Raw genomic sequence first — 20,478 nt, forward strand, 5'->3', positions numbered from 1 at the left:
TGCTATCCCCTACCTCCCTACTGCTGTTTGGTGTTCTGTATACCACTCCAACAAGTGTTTTCTGCCCGTGGCTATTTCACAGTTCTACCCATACCGATTCTACAGCATCCTAGCTAATGTCTCTCGTTGCTATTGCATTAATCTCTTCAACCAGCCATGTCACTCCACCTTCTCTTCCTTTCTGTCTATCCTTCCTGAATATTGAATGCACCTGCATGTTTAGCTCCCAGGCTTGTTCGCCCTGGAGCCATGTCTAATTTCAACTATATCATTTCCCTTAGCTACTAACTTCAATTCATCTACCTTATTTCGAATGCTTCTCGTGTTAAGGCACAGAGCTTTCAGGTTTTTCTTATCTCCCTTCTACCTTTTGCTTCTGTCCTCCTTTTATGGCCCTCTGTCTTCTTGCATTGGTTCCCATCCCCCTGCCCTGTTAGTTTAAACGTGAGCTTTCCTACACTCTCTTTCCCGTTAGCTGCACGGATATGTGTCCACGATGTTGACTCCACCCCCCCACTTTTTAGTTTGAACCCACCCGTGTAGCAGTATTTCTCTGTTATTACGCTCTTATCTGCTGATATAAGGCTAACCGGTCTATTGTTCCTTGTGCTGTCTCTGATCATTTATCTTGGCGCTGCTTTCCTGCACTAACTTCATACCTTGTGAATGCCACATGATTCAAAAATCTATCCTCTTTCTTGATTTTGTTTGGTGAATGAGTTTCCACGGTTCTGTTGGGTAGAGGAATCCAGAGATTCATTAACATCTTGCAGAAGGCAATTCTCTTCATCTGTCCTGAATGACTAACCCTTATCTTGAGACTGTGACACCCAGTTCTCATCACGTCGGCCTCTGGCAGTAATGCTCTGCAACTACCTATTCAAGAAAAAATAATAAGTTTCAACGAGCTTACCGCTTACGCTTCTAAATCTAGAGGAAAAAAAGGCCAATTTATTAATTACCTCCTCAAATAACAAACCCACCATCCAGGCAATCTTTGTTGCACTCCCTCTATAACAAGTATATCCATGCACCTGTCTTCATAAGTGGGATAGTGGGGAGAGTTAACAGCTTCATATTCCAACGTGTACATATCTCCCCCGATTTATGCTGGGCCCAGCACATTGATGCAATCACAAAGAAAGCTCACCAATTCCTCTACTTCCTCAAGTTTGACGGAGATTTGGCATATCACCGAATACTCTACCTTCGACAAATTTGTGGTGGAGAATATACTGACTGATTGCATCATGGCCAATTTGAATGCTCAAGAATGAAGACTGCAGAAAGTGGTGGACATTTTATTCTTACTTGTTTTCAATCCATTAATCAATCTTCAATTAATGCCAGTATATTGCCTTCCAAAGCTCAGTTTTGTTTAATAATCTTTGGTGCAGCCCTTACTGACAAGCCAAAAATGTCCAAAACTGCCATGTAAATCCATCCTCTTATCTATAATGTTCACCACAACCTCAAAGGGAACTCTAACATATTTGTCAAACACAATTTTTCTTTAATAAATTCATGATGGTTCTGCCAAGTCCTATTATTATTTTTCGTTATCACTTCCTGCATAATAGATTCCAGCCTTTTCTCTATAACTGTGTTATTGTGTACTGATAAAAAAAAAGGACACAAAGTGCTAGAGTAACTCAGCGGGTCGGGACCCATCTTTAGATACTAATGTGTTGGAGGAAACTGCGGATGCTAGTTTCCACCGAAGATAGACAAAAAATGCTGGAGTAACTCAGTGGGTCAGACAGCATCTCTGGAGAAAAGTAATAGGTGACGTTTTGGGTTTGTAGAAGGGTCCTTTTCTCCAGAGATGCTGCTTGGCCTGCTGAGTTACTCTGGCATTTTGTGTCTCATCATGTACTAATGTCAAGCTAACTGGTTTATTGTTCCCTGAGCTATCTGATCATTTACCATAGTGCTGTCTTTCTGCACTAACTCCATACCCTGTGAATGCCACATGATCCAAAAATCTATCCTCCTCTTGATATTGCTTGGTGACTTGAGTTCCCACAGTTCTCTTGGGTAGAGAACTCCAAAGGTTTATTAACATCTTGGTAAAGACACTTCGCTTCATCTGCCCTGAATTTCTAACCCTTGAAACTGTGGCACATGGTTCTAGTCAACTCAGCCTCTGGCAGCAACGCTCTGCGACTACCTATTCAAGCCCTAGAAGAATATAATAGGTTTCAATTAAATTATTTCTTATTCTTCTACAATCTACAGAGCATAGGCCTTTTATTAAATATCTCCTCAAATACTCCCCACCTGGCTAGTCTTTGCTGCACTCCCTCCATAACAAGTACATCCATGCACGTGTCTTCATTAGTGGGACGACACTGGAGAGAGTTAACAGTGTACACATCTCCACTGATCTGTCCTGGGCCCGGCACATTGAAGCAATCACAAAGAAAGCACTCCAACGCCTCTACTTCCTCAAGTTTGATAGAGATTTGGCATGTTACCGAATACTCTATCGACTTTCGACAATAGTGTGGCAGAGAACATACTTATCGCATCACGACCTGGTTCAGAAATTTGAATGCTCAAGCGCAAAGAAGGCTGCAGAAAATGACTTTGGAATTTGGAGATGCAGCATGGAAACTGGCCCTTCAGCTCATCGAGTCCATACTGATCAGCGATCACCCCGTACACTGGCACTATCCTACACACTAGGGACAATTTACAATTTTACCAATGCCAATTAACCTATAAACCTGCACATCTTTGGAGAGTGGGAGGAAACCAGAGCACCTGGAGAAAACCCATGCAAGTGTGTGGACATCTTATTCTTACTCTCCATTTTCTATCTTCAATTAGTGCCAGTGCATTTCCTCCAAAGCTCTACACTTCAGTTTTGTTTAATAATCTTTGGTGTGGCCCTTACTGACAAGCCAAAGAATGTCCAAAAATATCATGTCAACCCACCCCCTAATCTGTTATACGAACCACAACCTCAAAAAAACTTAACATATTTGTCAACACAATTTTCCTTTAATAAGTCCATGATGATTCTGCCCAGCCCTATTATTATTTTTCAAGTTACTGCTTCCTGCAAAATAGATTCCAGCATTTTCTCTATCACTGTGTAATTGTGTACTGATGTCAGGCTAACTGGTCTATTGTTCCATGCGCTGTCTCTATCCTTTAAGTGGTAATCCACTCTGCTAGAACTGTACTATAGAATTTAGACAATTCTTCACACAGCCTTCAATATCTGTAACAATGTTCTGAATAAATAGAAATAGCATTTACATCATTTTGAGAGATTTGGAAACTGCAAAGAGGCATAGCCACTGTACATGAGTAAAATACATTAGCATCTTGCTCAGTGCTCTGAATGCATTCCCAGGAATTAATGCTAATGATACCAATGCTAAAAGGATTTATAATATTTGATTTTTGAGATACTCAAAAATTCTGGCTGCTGGAAAGAATCTGGAGCAAATGCCCACCAACTGTGCACTGTTTTGCCAGGGGCATGGTGTGAATCCCTGCCCTCCCCTGGTGTTCTTGCAGGCTTGTTGTATTGAATCGCCCATGGCCTGGTATGGAGATATTGCCTGTTACAGTCAGCCACTGAGATTCACTGAGATGTGAGGTTCACAGCTGCATTCTAGCACAGTGAGTGTAGGCCATGGCTAGAGGTGGCAGCACCTGGTACAGTCCATGTGTTGACAGACTGTTTGGATCCTGCAGTCTCATTGCATGAAAAAAACAAGGAACTGCAGATGCTGGTTTGCACAAAAGGACACAAGGTGCTGGAGTAACACAGGGGATCAGGCCGCATCTCAGAAGAACACGGACAGATGACGTTTAGAGTCTGGATCCATCTTCAGAATCGGAGTCCAGCATTTTGTGTCCTTTTCTCCTGCTGAATGTGATGGAGGCTCCCATTTCCACCTCATTATTTTTCATTAAACTGCTCTTCCCAGGCCAGAGATTACTCTGACAGCAAACTCAGCAAAGATCACTTTTTAAAGAACAAAAGTGGACGTAATCTGTCCACTGGAAAACCAAGCAAAATAGAATAATGTTAAAGAATGATTTGTTATAAACATAGCACAAAAAGTAAGGAAATTTGTGTTTGGTAGATTATTTCTTTGTTGTAACAATGCTTCTTGGCAATAAATCTTATACCGTTGGAAAGCCTGTTTATTTCCCTTTTAAATTGTGCCACGTTTGTAAGGAACATGCATTTGTGGGATGAGCAGCAGAGCTGAGTATATGGGTTGCGCCCATGAAAAATTTGCCAAATCTTCTCTGCCAATGCCAAACAGCTTATTCTGCTGTTGCTATTGACTCTTGTTTTGAGCTTCTGGTACCCCCAGGTGCTGACAGTCAGGTGCCTGATTGGCAGCATCTGTGAGCATGGGCCCTGCTACAGTGGTCAGTAGGTGTCTGCTCCAAGAATCGGCATGCCACGTTTGACTGATCTGGATAGGGCCCGTGCGATAGGGCAACTTCAAGCTGGTGTTCCGCAAAACCAAGTTGCGGCATTATTTGGGAGTGAGCCCTAGTACCATCTCCAAAGTGAAGGCCAAGTTCCATATAACGGGGGATGTCAGAGACAGGCCGCGAAGTGGGCGTCCCAAGAAGACGACACCCGAAGAAGACCGTTTCCTCACCCTGTCAGCACTTAGGAACCGTAGGCTGTCTTCTACAGATTTGCAGTCAAGGTTTGCAGGACGATATGGCCGATGGCTCTCTGCCCAGACAATTCGGAACAGACTGCAGGCAGCCGATCTCCGGTCTCGTAGGGCTGCCAGGAGGCCTGCCATGACTGCCCTTCGCCGTCAGGCCCGTTTGCGCTGGTGTCGGCAACACGTGCACTGGAACCTGAACATGTGGAGAAACGTTATGTTCAGCGATGAGTCCAGATTCTGCCTACGGCAGTTGGATCATAGGGTCAAAGTGTGGAGAAGACGCGGAGAACGCTATGCTGATTGCTGCACCGATAGAATAACATCTTTTGGTGGAGGCAGTGTGATGGTGTGGGGCAGCATCTCCCTCACTAGAAAAACGAGGCTTGTCATCATTGGAGGCAATCTCAATGCAGAAAGATATCGAGATGAGATTCTGCAACCAGTGGCAATCCCATATCTCCACAGTCTGGGACCGAACTCTATCCTCCAAGATGACAATGCTCGCCCCCACAGAGCAGGGTTTCTCAGAGACTACCTCCAGAATTTGGGAGTGGAGAGGATGGAATGGCCTGCCAGCAGTCCTGACCTCAACCCCATTGAACACTTGTGGGATCAGCTTGGGCGTGCTGTTCGTGCCAGAGTGACCAACACAACCACGTTGGCTGACTTGCGACAAATGCTGGTTGAAGAGTGGGATGCCATCCCACAACAGTGTGTGACCAGGCTGGTGACCAGCATGAGGAGGAGGTGCCAGGCTGTTGTGGCTGTGTATGGTTCTTCCACACGCTACTGAGGCTCCTGTTTATTAAATGAATAAATTGTTAAATTGCCAATATGTCTTGTTTCTTCAGACTTCAATCATCCAATCCACCAAACAACACCGAACAAGAGTCAATGGCAGAATAAGCTGTTTGGCATTGGCAGAGAAGATTTGGCAGATTTTTCATGGGTGCAACCCACATACTCAGCTCTGCTGCTCATCCCACAAATGCATGTTCCTTACAAATGTGGCACCATTTAAAAGGGAAATAAACAGGCTTTCCAACGGTATAAGATTTATTGCCAAGAAGCATTGTTACAACAAAGAAATAATCTACCAAACACAAATTTCCTTACTTTTTGTGCTCTGTTTATATTGCAGTTGCACTTATGTTATAGCATGCATGCAAACTCTTAAGGTGTACCAGAAGCTGCTTTGCATAAAGTTGGTGATTCTACCTGCTTCAAAGTATTTTGCCATCAATTGCTCAAAACTCAGTTGCATTTAACTGAACACTATCTGCCATGAACAAAAGCAAATGGAGAGCATTATAAAATAATTTATTTAATGTTAAAAATGTTTTGAATAATATAACTTAATTATTTTAAAATTATATGGCAAAAATTTACTTAATACAGCTGAAAATGAGATAATCACAAAGTACTTAAACTCATAGTGACAATCTGCCCAACGTGAGAATTTAAATGACGCAAAATTACTTCAATAAGGTATCGACATCACTCTACTTAAAACCTCCTTGCCCATGTTCACCTATTAATGGCCATGCTCTGCCCCACCCCATCTCTGTTCCAGATGTCTTTCCTGCCCCCCCTGCAATCAGCCTGAAGGAGGACTCTGACCTGAAGCACACCTATCCATGTTCTCCAGAGATGCTGCCTGACCTGCTCAGTTACTCCAGCGCTTGTGTCACTCTCTAGTTAGATGGGGTGTGGATATTATTTTTTATATATAGGAGCCAAATTAAAATAATTTGGAACATAATCTATTATAAATGTGTGTCTTAAATAGCTAGCTGAATTTTGGAACCCACCTCTAAGTTTACAGCAAGTATAATTTGTGGAAATTCCCAGCAGTGATTATTTGGCCGTGGTTGGTTTTATGGATGGATCAGGCTTTAAAAATCATTGCTAAAGGCTACAGAAACTTGAGTTGTGCTAAATGCAGTTTGGGCTTAAAACACTGTAATTATTTGTACTGATAGTCTTTTGTGCCGTATTTTATAAATAAAGCAGTTGAATAGAAACTCAAGATTTTAGTGCATGATGTGCATTGCACATGGTACAGAGACCTTCACTGGTTTGAGTTGCGGACCACCCTGGAGACTTTTTCCAATGAGTGGCAGCGATGGTAATTAAAATATTTCTAAAATGGATCTTTTCCAGTGAGATAAATATGTGCTAATTGTTTCCACCCTCCAGATGCTGTCTTTGCATTTCAATTACGCAACCCCGTGCACAATGGGCATGCTCTCCTGATGCAAGATACTTTTCAGCAATTGATTGACCGTGGCTACAGGCGTCCAGTTCTTCTTCTTCATCCACTAGGCGGTTGGACGAAAGATGACGATGTACCTTTAAAGTGGAGAATGAAACAACATACTGCTGTATTGGAGGAGGGAGTTCTTAAACAAGAATCTACCGTTGTGGCCATCTTCCCTTCTCCAATGATGTATGCTGGACCAACAGAGGTAATTTCTTCTCCCATATTTTTGGTTTGTACTAATTAATCTTCTTCTGCATTAACAGGTCTAAGATCACATTAATGGTCTGCCTTTTATTTGACATTTACTGCCCTTTTTCAAATGGATAGGTTTGCCAAATCCACAAATATGATGTCCTCTGCCGTAAGATTCTCTTTGGTCCCAAACACAATGCCAAGGACAAGGAAATTCACTTATATGCGGTCGCCATGGATTCTTACAGCACAGTAGCCATTTGATGCGTGTCCCTGGATCGGATCACTGTTAGAGTGATCAAATTACACACACCAACCTGTTCTTTCTCCTTTACCCTAAAGTGTGATAGGAATCCAATTACCCGTTGTCAAAGTGGTAACAATTCCCAAAAGTAGTGGGAAGATGAAGCAAAATATTTCCATCTGCATTAGAATAAACAGTGGTGGAGACAGATACTACCATCCCCCTTAAAAAATACTTGGATCTCTACTTGAAGAGTAGTAATTTACAGGATTATGGATTTGGTGCTGGCAGCTGGTGTTACTTAAGGCAGCTCTTGTTCGACCTGAGACAATGAGCTTCCTAGTTGTACATTTGATTCCACGACGGTCGTCGTTAAAACGAGGAACAATAATTGCTAGGTCCAACGGGTCGCACGGCTGGACGCTCTAGGACCAGCGGGCCGTGCGGCCAGACGCCTTTAGGACTTCCCCAGCCTGTCGAGTGGAATCGCCACCAAACTCGTTCATCCCGAAGTGCTGAGGAGCACCGGCAACGATGGACATAGGGCTGCACAGTTGGTCAGGCCGAGGACAGGTCCATGAGGACGGGCCGCAGAGAGGCAGTAGGGCTGAGGAGGACGGGCCACAGGGTCTCGGCGGTCGGGACGTGGAGAGGAGGTCGAGCCGCACCATTGAGAACAAACAGGGACCCGGCGTGGGGGGCCACTGAGAACAAAGAATTTCACTGTACCTGGAGACTTGTGACAATAAACTATCATTGAATTATCATGGAATCACCAGTGAATAAGGTGAGTTGGAGACACAAGGAACTCATAGAAACATAGAAATAGGTGCAAGAGGGGCCATTCGGCCCTTCGAGCCAGCACCGCCATTCATTGAGATCATGCCTGATCATCCACAATCAGTAACCCTTGCCTGCTTTCTCCCCATACCCCTTGATTCCGCTAGCCCTAAGAGCTCTATCTAACTCTCTTTTAAATTCATCCAGTAAATTGGCCTCCACTGCCTTCTGTGGCAGAGAATTACACAAATTCACAACTCTCTGGGGTGTTTCTATGTTTCTTGGTTTCTTTAAATTGAAGGAGTTATACAGAATACAGAGCTTTATTTGTCATTCGGTACCGAGGTACCGAACAAAATTACTTTCCAGCAGTCACACAAAAAAAAAAAGAACACAAGACACATGACCCCAACACAAACATCCATCACAGTGACTCCAAATACCCCCTCACTGTGATGGAGGCAACAAAACTTCCACTCTCTTCCCCACGCCCACGGACAGACAGCTCGTCCCCGACCGACCCGCACAGTCCCCGCAAGGGGATGGATGTCCCCGCGGCCGAGCCGCACCGGGCGCTGAAAAGTCCCGCGGCCGAGCCGGGCAATTGAAGGCCCCGCGGCTGAGCCGTACCGGGTGCTGAAACGTCCCGTGACCGAGCCGGGCGATGGAAGGCCCCGCGGCCGTACCGTGCACTGCAAAGTCCCGCGGCCGAGCCGCGCCGGGCGATGTTAGGTCCCGCGGCCGAGCCGCGCCAGGCGATGCTAGGTCCCGCGGCCGAGCCGCACCAGCGATGTAAAGTCCCGCGGCCGAGCCGCGCCGGGCGATGGAAGGCCCCGCGGCCGAGCCGCACCTGGCGCTGAACCGTCCCACGGCCGCGCCGGGCGATGTTAGGTCCCGCGGCCGAGCCGCTCCAGCGATGTAAAGTCCAGCGGCCGAGCCGCACCGGGCGATGGACGGCTCTGCGGGTGATGGAAGGCCCGCGGCCGAGCCGCGCCCCGCGCCGTGAGGAAGAGACCTAAAAAGGAAAGGTTTCCCCCAACACCCCCCACCCCACCCCCCACACATACACAGCCAAAAAACAAAAACAAAAACCATCCCAACACCGACACATAACAAAAAAAAAAGGAAAAAAGACAAACAGATTGCCAGCGAGCCGCAGCCGTTAGGCGCCGCCACACGTGAGCCGCCTCACGTGAGTTGTTTTTAAGCAACTTTGCACAATCCAATGTTGAGTCCAATTTAGCAGGTGTCCATTGAGAGAGCAATCTGCACCATTTAGTATTCATCATACTTTTGTAATTTTTCCTCAGATTGTTCATAATAATTGGTGTTATGACATCAGTAATTAGAAGTTTCTAGAAAAAGAATGGAAAAGTATTCAAAGATCTCACTGACTATAGCATTAACCAGACTACTCCTGACAGCATGAGGCTAACCAGATATGTGCCAATGGAGTTTTGCTGTTTATTTTAAGCGTTCAATATAAAATCTCAGAGCAACCCTTGCCAAACTATTGTCAAATAGTTTTAAAATTTGGTGGGTCTCACCCGCCAAGATAGCTAGTCATTCAATATTTTGATTGAAATATCTGATGTTCTGAGTAAACAACTTCAAATATATTTAAAAACACACACTGAGTGATTACCAAAGGAAAGGGGGGGGGTGCGGGAAGGCAACATAGTAGCTAAATGAATGATTTAATCTGTGAACAATGGAAATACTGTTTTCAATTGTCACTCTTCCAGTTCAGCTGCAGCCCAAAGGCATATGGTAATCTATTTGATTTGTTTATTATAGATTGATGCTTTGTGTCTCTCTAATTCATCGAGAGTAGATACAGGGAACTGCAGATGTTGGTTCATACAAGAAAATATACAAAGTGCTGGAGTAACTCAACGGGTCAGGCAGCATCTCTGGAGGACATGGATAGGCGACGTTTCGGGTCTCAACCCAAAACGTTGCCTATCCACATCCTAGAGAGATGCTGTCTGACCCGCTGAGCTACTCTAGCACTTTGTGTATAATTCATAGGTGGAGTTTCCTCTGCAATTACTGTTCTCTGGTCCTGAATATAATTGCAAGGTATGCCATGTCTATTCTGGAGAGAAACAATTAACTTACAAGATTGAGGGAAAAGAGTTGCCAAGATGTGCAGAAGCTTAATGGCTCCATCCTATTACGAGCCTGAATCCAAATGAAGTGGGGTTAGAAGATGGGAGATTGGGCATGGAATTATACATTTTTACTTCTTTTAAAGTCTTTTTTGTCCTGATTTCATATATTTGAATGTTATTATCTTAATGGGAATCTATCTGTCTCACACTGTTGGGCAAATGTAACTTTGCTAACACTAAAAAATCATTAGGAATTCCCGAAATTAGTAAAAACTGAAGGAGTATAATGTGGTTATCTCTTTTGGAAATGTGAGGTTATCCATTTTGGAAATAAGAATGAAAAAGCAAATTACACTTTCAATAGAGTGAAATTGTAAAATCTTTCAATACAAAGGAGTCTGTGAGACCTAGAACAGGAAACACATAAAGTCAGCATGCAGGTACAGTGAGTAATTAGGAAGATCAATGGATTTATTGCAAGGAATGTGGAGTGTAAAAGTAGTAATATTTTGATGCAACTTTATAGGGCACCGGTGAGACCACATTTACAGTTCTGTGTACACTTTTCTCTCCATATTTAACTTCTTTTGGAGGCTGTGCAGAAAAGATTGATTGATAGTGTCATAATGCAAGGAAACAGCTCCTTTGATTAGCCTATCTCTGCTCCAATTTATGTTTTTACAACTAATGTATGAAATAATACCTTCACTGCAGTCCTTGGGTGTTCATCCTGTACACTTTTGTACAAAGGATATCAAGCCAAAAGTAGATTTACCTAATGTTTTTTGTCTAATCGAATAGTAACTCTTTAATAGGATTAACTTTAAATTTATGATCTCTAATGAAATGGTGGGAAATCTATATATGAATTACTAGAAACATGTTGGAAAGGATAGTTGTTTTTCTCAGTGTTTTCAACAGTGGTTTATCATTTCCACAACACTGAGTACCCTCTCAGCGTAAAGACGCCAATATAACAGCACACTTGTTGAGATCACCTGTGAACGTTTGGTGGTTTCTCAGATCAATATCACAAATGTGATTTTCCTGTTGGAATAAAATGCCAGATTGAATAGCGAGGCTGTAAAACAGACAAGAGGCTGCTGCAAACGGTTACAAGTGTGACTTCCTATTCTGTTGGACTTAGAAACTTCATGTTGTTGCTGTATCCATGCACAAAAAAAACTAATCAAGCCAATGTGCTGCCTTTTTTGTTGTTCTTGAATCCACCCATATTATCTCATTTCCAGAGTAGTTTGTGGTAGAGCCTTCTTTATGCTGCCATATTTGTGGATATGGCAATTGCCACATCCTGTGTTGCTAGTCTGCACAGATGGGAAATTGGTTTTGGTGTGCTTGACATTTGTAGCAACAAAACAGCATAGTGAGAGCAGGGCATTTCACACCGAGAGTGCAATACTGTAGGAAGTTAACCTTCCAGTTCTTGAGAGAGCTTTGGAAAAATGCATCCTTATGTATAAATGCACATGTTGTTGTGGTGGTAATTATGCAAAACATCCATACTACAGAAATAATTAGTGAAGCCTTGGGAAGTATTGGGTAAAAGCTGGCACTTGCCTATTTTAATACATTGCACAAACTGTAGTAAGTTTATATATGAGACAGAACTTACAGGATTGAGCATGCATCTATCTCAAACTCTAGATCTGAAAAAAACATTTTTATGCCAATGATCAAAGGTTCAAAGATCTTTTATTGTCACATGTACCAATTAAGGTACGGTGATATTCGATTTACCATACAGCCATACTACAAAAAAGCAACAAGACATAACTACTTAAAATTTAACATAAACACCCACCACAGTGGATTCCCCACATTCCTCACTGTGATGGAAGGCAATAAAGTCTAAGCTTCTTCCCTCTTTATTCTCCCGCGGTCGGGGCAGTCGAACCATCCGCAGTCGGGCCGATCGAAGCTCCCGCAGCCTGCGATCGAAGCCCCCGCGATCAGGGTGGTCGAAGCTCCTGCGGCTTGGAGCTCCCAAAATGGGTCCCTATCTAGGGACCGTGAGCTCCACGATGTTAAAGTCCGCAGGCTCCCACGGTTGGCTGCCAGCATCTCTAGATGGAAGGAATGGGTAATGTTTCCAGTCAGGACCCTTCTTCAGACTTTGAGTCAGGGGAGAGGGAGACACAGAGATATGGAAGGGTAAGGTGTGAAAACAAGATATCAAAAAGGACGCAGGTCAGGGAAAATGTAGAATAGATCATTGTTAGTTAGGGGAAGGTGACTAGGCATATAAAGATTTAATTTAATCAGGAGCTGATGTTTGTAGTCGTCAAAAGTCAAGAGTTATTGTTATATGTCCCAGATAGAACAATGAAATTCTTACTTGCAGCAGCACAATTGAATATGTAAAGATAATACACCGTAAACAATATAATAAATGAGAAAAATAAGTTCTGTGTGTATATACACATGTACACATGTATACGTACATACATATATAACGCACACATGCACACACATACATATATATATAAACATAGCACAAAAAGTAAGGAAATTTGTGTTTGGTAGATTATTTCTTTGTTGTAACAATGCTTCTTGGCAATAAATCTTATACCGTTGGAAAGCCTGTTTATTTCCCTTTTAAATGGTGCCGCATTTGTAGGGAACATGCATTTGTGGGATGAGCAGCAGAGCTGAGTATGTGGGTTGCGCCCATGAAAAACCTGCCAAATCTTCTCTGCCAATGCCAAACAGCTTATTCTGCCATTGACTCTTGTTCGGTGTTGTTTGGTGGATTGTCTGAAGAAACAAGACATATTGGCAATTTAACAATTTATTCATTTAATAAACAGGAGCCTCAGTAGCGTGTGGAAGAACCATACACAGCCACAACAGCCTGGCACCTCCTCCTAATACTGGTCACCAGCCTGGTCACACACTGTTGTGGGATGGCATCCCATTCTTCAACCAGCATTTGTCGCAAGTCAGCCAACGTGGTTGTGTTGGTCACTCTGGCACGAACAGCACGCCCAAGCTGATCCCACAAGTGTTCAATGGGGTTGAGGTCAGGACTGCTGGCAGGCCATTCCATCCTCTCCATTCCCAAATTCTGGAGGTAGTCTCTGAGAAACCCTGCTCTGTGGGGGCGAGCATTGTCATCTTGGAGGATAGAGTTCGGTCCCAGACTGTGGAGATGTGGGATTGCCACTGGTTGCAGAATCCCATCTCGATATCTCTCTGCATTGAGATTGCCTCCAATGATGACAAGCCTCGTTTTTCCAATGAGGGAGATGTCGCCCCACACCATCACACTGCCTCCACCAAAAGATGTTATTCTATCGGTGCAGCAATCAGCATAGCGTTCTCCGCGTCTTCTCCACACTTTGACCCTATGATCCAACTGCCGTAGGCAGAATCTGGACTCATCGCTGAACATAACGTTCCTCCACATGTTCAGGTTCCAGTGCACGTGTTGCCGACACCAGCGCAAACGGTCCTGACTGTGAAGGGCAGTCATGGCAGGCCTTCTGGCAGCCCTTTGAGACCGGATCAGCTGCGTGCAGTCTGTTCCGAATTGTCTGGGCAGAGAGCCGTCGGCCATATCGTCCTGCAAACCTTGACTGCAAATCTGTAGAAGACAGCCTACGGTTCCTAAGTGCTGACAGGGTGAGGAAACGGTCTTCTTCGGGTGTCGTCTTCTTGGGACGCCCACTTAGCGGCCTGTCTCTGACATCCCCCGTTATATGGAACTTGGCCTTCACTTTGGAGATGGTACTAGGGCTCACTCCAAATAATGCCGCAACTTGGTTTTGCGGAACACCAGTTTGAAGTTGCCCTATCGCACGGGCCCTATCCAGATCAGTCAAATGTGGCATGCCGATTCTTGGAGCAGACACCTACTGACCACTGTAGCAGGGCCCATGCTCACAGATGCTGCCAATCAGGCACCTGATTGTCAGCACCTGGGGGTACCAGAAGCTCAAAATAAGAGTCAATAGCAACAGCAGAATAAGCTGTTTGGCATTGACAGAGAAGATTTGGCAAATTTTTCATGGGCGCAACCCATATACTCAGCTCTGCTGCTCATCCCACAAATGCATGTTCCTTACAAATGTGGCACCATTTAAAAGGGAAATAAACAGGCTTTCCAACGGTATAAGATTTATTGCCAAGAAGCATTGTTACAACAAAGAAATAATCTACCAAACACAAATTTCCTTACTTTTTGTGCTATGTTTATATGTATATACACACACACACATGCTCACATTCAAGATTCAAGATAGCTTTATTTGTCATCCAATATTGGACGAAATTCAGTCACCCACAGTCCAACAATAAAAGCATTAAATAGGCATTAAAATTACACAACCCCAAAAACACACAAAAAAAGAAACATCCACCAAAGAAACATCCATCACAGTGAGTCTCCTCCAGTCCTCTCCTCACTGTGATGGAAGGCCACAATGTCTTTTCCCTTCTCCTGCCGTCCTCTCCCGCAGTCAGGTTGTTGTGGTTGCAGGCCGCGCCGGACGGTCCGCAGCGGGCCGGCCCATGGCGAGTCCCAGCCGCTCCCGCAGCCTCCGAAGACGGCCGGTTCCGCCGATGATAAGTCCGATCCGGGCGGGCGAACACGCTGCTGCTGTTGCTGCACGTCGGGGCGGTCGTGGCTCCCGACATTCAAGCCCCCGCCCAGCAGAGAAAAATCCCGCGGCATATTTTAGGCCGCGCCGGACGGTGAAATGTCCAAGCCCCGCGATCCGGGGCGGGCGAACAAGCTGCCGCTGCCGGAGCTCCCGATGTCGGCATAACAAAACAAACAATAATAGTGCAAAAAGACAAAACCAATGCCCCCAAGTCTATGTAGTTCAGAGCTTATTTGAGGTTGTAGTGTTTAATAGCCCGATGGCTGTATGGAAGAAGCTGTTCCTGAACCTAGACGTTACAGTTTTCAGGCTCCTGTACCTTCAACCCGATGACATGGGTGAAATGAGTGTGTGGTCAGGGTGGTGTGGGTCTCTATTGATGATGGCTGCCTTTTTGAGGCAGCGACTCCTGTAAATCCATTCAATGGTGGCATAGGTAGTCGTAGGCAGGAATATTGGCAAGGTGGTGTATGAACACCACTGGGACTTGGGAACGTGGGTAGATGTGCAGTCAAGGACTGGGGAATGGTGCTAAACATTCAGCCAGGATTGGAACCCATGGACAAGAAATTTGGCCAGGAGTTGGTGTGTCTGACTGAGAGGACATGCGAGACAGTGTAAGTGCATAGGTCATAGGAGCAGAATTGGGCCATTCGGACCATGGAGTCTACTCTGCCATTCCATCACTGCTGATCTATCTTTTCTTCTCCACATATTGCTGCCTTCTCCCCATAACCTTTGATGTATGTGTATGTATTATCCACATCACACTTAGGCCTGTGAGCATTAATATCCATGCAACAGAGATTGGCCTCCAGTCGCCTTGGGCTTGCCACTGGATCAAGACCGCACTCTGTTAGGTCTGTGTGGTACCTTGGGCAAATGGCTACCCATGTTAACAGAAACCATGCACAATAAACTTTCCTCTTCACAGCATAAACATCAAAACCTGAAATAAAAAGAAAGTCAGCCAGAAAAAGGGGTCCCGACCCAAAACTTTGTCTGCCCATTTCCTCCACAGATGCTGTATGATATGCTGAGTTCCTCAGCCACTTTGCTTTTTGTTCAAGATTCCAGCAACTGTAGTCTGTTGCATCTCCTCAGAACCTCAGGGCTCTCGTGGACATTCCCAGCAGTGACAGAACTGCATGCTGTTCTGTCATAGCTTGAGAACTCGGATCCTTTAACAACTGCATTATCATCCCAAACGAGGCATGACGCACAAGAGATGGACAATTTAAGGAGCTAATGGAGTAAACAGGAAGAGGAACACTAACTTTGCGGAGTGAGCTTTGCCATTAAGAATGAGTTAGTTCAACATCTCGCAGAACAATTGAGCACCTTATGCCCTTTTGTCCATTCTACCTCAAAACCATCATACTGCGGACATCGGTGTATAGGCCCCAACACTTCCATTGACACTAAGGAGGACTATATCTCCGACCTTGGAAAATAATCCTAGAGGAGGACGTTTCCTGGAGAAGCATATCTCTGGCAAACCATGACTGGCAAGGAAGGAGAAGGGGAACTTTTCTAGGGCCCTCCTCTGGACTAAATGCTTGAGGTACAGCATTTCCTTAACAAACATCCTGTTTTGAGAAAGGGACAAGCACAAGACCTTGTAGCAACTCTCCTGCTCTGGCACTGGCACCTGTTCAATTGTATCAATGTCCTAGTGAGTGACTTCACAGCTGCTCTCTGAACCACAGTGTAAATTCTGTCCCATGGCTTTTTTTTCAACCTTTTGATTCCATCAACTAATTCAGACTAGAATTTCTATCTTGGGTTTGCATCACGATGGCATACAAGACACAATTACGTAGAGCTGATCTTGGTGAAGACTTGCATCAAATAAGACTGGGCACAAATTACTAGAGTAACACAGTGGGTCAGGCATTTTGAATCTTTCAACTAGATTTGCTGCCATTTCTCCAATCAATACTAGTTCAGTCAACCCAATTTCTTCCTGTTCAGTATACCTTCTATTCCAGATATCGGTCATGTAAACCTTTCTGGCAAATATAGACAAAAAATGCTGCAGTAACTCACCGGGTCAGGCAGCATCTCTGGAGAGCATGGTTCTGATGTTTCGGGTCAGACTCTTGAACGTTTTCCAGAGATGCTGCCAGACCTGCTGAGTTACTCCAACAATTTGTACCGTTTCGTGTAAACCAGCATCTGCATTTTCTGGGTCGCAGTGATCCTTGCTTTCCTGGACTACGAGGCACCACTAGGCATAAAATATACTGCTGATGCTTGCTGTGCAGAATACTTCTAATTCACTTGAATAGTAAACAAACTAACGTCATTGTAATCTCGCCAGTATTTCCAGCACTGAGGCCATGTTACACCATGTCAGCTCTGTTGGGCAGTGATGGAGATCTGAAAAGAGCAAAGGTAGGCTTAAGAGTAAAGATAATAGGAGAGGCCCTTGTGGAGAAAATGTGGGGAATTATAGGTCGGTGAGCTTAACATCTGTAGTTGGAAAGTTACTAGAGAGTATTCTGAGTGATAGGTTATACAGGCATTTGGATGGGCAAGAGCTGATTAGGGATAGTCAGCATAGTTTTGTACGTGGGAGGTCGTGTCTCACAAATCTGATTGATTTTTTTGAAGACGTGACCAAAAAGGTCGATGAGAGCAGAACTGTAGATGTTGTGTACATGGAATTCAGTTTGGCATTCGACAAGGTTCCGCATGGTAGGCTGCTCTGGAAGGTTAGATTGTATGGGATCCAAGGAGAGATAGCTGAATGGATAGTAAATTGGTTCCATGGAAGGAAGCAGAGGATGATGGTGGAAGGTTGCTTCCCAGCTGGAGGCCTGTGACTAGTGGTGCGCCTCAGGGTACGGGGCCAGGCCCATTACTGTTTGTATTTTACATCAATGATTTGGATGAGAACATACAGGGCAAGATTAGCAAGTTTGTTGATGATACAAAAGTGAGTAGTTTTGCAGATAGTGAAGATGGCTGTGAAAGATTGCAGCAAGATCTGGATCGATTGGCCAGGTGGGCTGAGGAATGGTTGATGGAATTTAATACAGAGAAGTGTGAGGTGTTGCATTTTGGGATATCTAACAAGGGCAGAGCCTACACAGTAAATGGAAGGCCTCTGGGGAGTGTTGTAGAGCAGAGGGATCTAGGAGTGCAGGTGCATGGTTCCTTGAAGGTCGAGTCGCAGATAGAAAGGTGGTCAAAAAGGCTTTTGGCTCATTGGCCTTCATCAGTCAGAGTATTGAGTCTGGAAGTTGGGAGACCATGTTGCAGTTGTATAAGACATTGATTGGTGAGACCGCATTTAGAATATTGTGTTCAGTCCTGGACACCATGTTATAGGACAGATATTGTTAAGCTTGAAAGGGTTCAGAAAAGATTTACGAGGATGTTGCCAGGACTAGAGGATGTGAGCTATAGGGAAAGGTTGAGTAGGCTGGGTCTCTATTCTTTGGAGCGCAGGAGGATGAGGGGTGATCTTATAGAGGTGTACAAAATCATGAGAGGAATAGATCGGGTATATACACAGAGTCTCTTGCCCAGATTAGGGGAACCGAGGACCAGAGGACATAGGTTCAAGGTGAAGGGGAAAAGATTTAATAGGAATCTGAGGGGTAACTTTTTCATACAAAGGATAGTGCGTTTATGGAACAAGCTGCCAGATGAGGTAGTTGAGGCTGGGGCTATCCTATCGTTTAAAAAACAGTTAGACACGTATATGGATAGGACAGGTTTGGAGGGATATGGACCAAGTGCAGGCAGGTAGGACTAGTGTAGCTGGAACATGTTGGCCAGTGTGGGCAAGTTGGACCGAAGGGCCTGTTTCCACACTATTACTCTATAAGGTAGGGCACTTAAGGAAAATAAATTAGAAGGGCAAAGATGGGGCATGAAACACCACTGGTAGAAAAGATTAAGAAAAATTTCAAAGCATTTTATAAGTACACTGAGGGCAAGAGTGCCTAGTGGGGAACAAAGGTATAGTCTGGGCATGGAGCCAGATGGGTGCTTAACTAGAGTGTGGAAACAGGCTAGTGTGGAAACAGGTCATTCAGCCCATCTTCCCCACGCCAACCAACATGCCCCAATAACACTTGTCAACAGTCAACAGAGCTTTATTTGTCATTCGGTACCAAGGTACCGAACGAAATTACATAGCAGTCACACAAAAAAAAAGAACATGACCCCAACACAAACGTCCATCACAGTGACTCCAAACACCCCCTCACTGTGATGGAGGCAACAAAACTTCCACTCTCTTCCCCACGCCCACGGACAGACAGCTCGTCCCCGACCGACCCGCACAGTCCCCGCAAGGGGATGGATGTCCCCACGGCCGAGCCGCACCGGGCGCTGAAACGTCTCGCGGCCGAGCCGGGCGATGGAAGGCCCCGCGGCCGAGCCGTGTGCAGCTAAGTCCCGCGGCCGAACCGCGCCGGGCGATGTTAGGTCCCGCGGCCGAGCCGCACTGGGCGATGGAAGGCCCCGCGGCCAAGCCGCACCGGGCACTGTTAAGTCCAGCGGCCGAGCCGCACCGGGCGATGTTAGGTCCCACCTGCCTGCATTTGACCCATATCATTTTCAGGTTCCTTCTACCCTCATCTTTCTACCCTCACCTTAAACCCATGTCCTCTGGTACTTGATTCCCCTACTCTGGGTAAAAGTCTTTGTTCTTATACCCTATCTATTCCCCTCATGATCTTATACACCTCTATAAGATCACTCCTCATCCTCTTGCGCTCCAAGGAATAAAGCCCTAGTGTGCCCAACCTTTCCCTTTAGCTCAGGCCCTAGAGTCCTGGCAACATCCTCGTAAATCTTCTCTGCCATCTTTCCAGCTTAACAACATCTTTCCTACAAAAGGGTGACCAAAACTGAACACAATACTCTAATTTGGCCTCACCAATGTATTTTACAACTGTAACATAACCTCTCAACTTCGGTGCTCAATACTCTGACTGATGAAGTCCAATCAATACTCATCGTTATTTGACTAAGGAGCAGGACATTGCAATTGGAGAATTTAGGGAGGAAGAAAGTGAAATTCTAGGTTTAGTTTGATTTAGAGATACAGTGTGAAACATGCCCTTCAGCGCACCAAGTTCATGCTGACCAACGATCACCCGTACACTAATTGTATCCTACACACGATGGACAATTTACAGAAGCCAATTAACTCGCACATCTTTGGAATGTGGAAGGAAACCGGAGCACCCAGAGAATACCCATGCAATCAAAGGGAAAACATCCAAACTCCATACAGACAGCACTTGTAATCAGGATCCAACTCGGGTCTCAGGAGCTGTAAGGCAACAACTCTATAGCTGCACTGCTTTGCCGCCCCAGAAGTTACCTTTAAAAATAAGTTGTGTCATGTCTTAATGAGCTTAAAGGTGGATAAATGCCAGAGTCTGATGAGAAGTGTTCTAGGTCACTATGGAGGATTAGGGAAGATATTGATGAGCCTTGGGCAAGTTTTTAAAGCTTTGCTGGCCACAGGGAGAGGTGCCAAATAATGGGAGAACAGCAAATGTGATTCCTATTTTTAAGAAGTGCAGCAAGGATAAGCCAAGTACTTTCAGGCCTGTGAATATAACATGGGGAAGTTGTT

General features: G+C 44.9%; 1 protein-coding gene across 1 annotated transcript in view; it reads left to right on the forward strand.

Moving 5' to 3' along the window:
• LOC144591111 (bifunctional 3'-phosphoadenosine 5'-phosphosulfate synthase 1-like) overlaps positions 1-7,126 on the forward strand; it is a gene marked incomplete at its 3' end in the record, with an annotated part of 49,825 nt that extends 42,699 nt beyond the window's left edge. The window contains exon 10 of the mRNA XM_078395428.1: positions 6,858-7,126. Coding sequence (XP_078251554.1) covers positions 6,858-7,126 — 269 coding nt within the window. The remainder of the gene's footprint in view (positions 1-6,857) is intronic.
• Positions 7,127-20,478: the final 13,352 nt, after the last annotated feature.

This window comes from Rhinoraja longicauda, unplaced genomic scaffold, assembly GCF_053455715.1.
Source record: "Rhinoraja longicauda isolate Sanriku21f unplaced genomic scaffold, sRhiLon1.1 Scf000585, whole genome shotgun sequence".
NCBI lineage: Eukaryota > Metazoa > Chordata > Chondrichthyes > Rajiformes > Arhynchobatidae > Rhinoraja > Rhinoraja longicauda.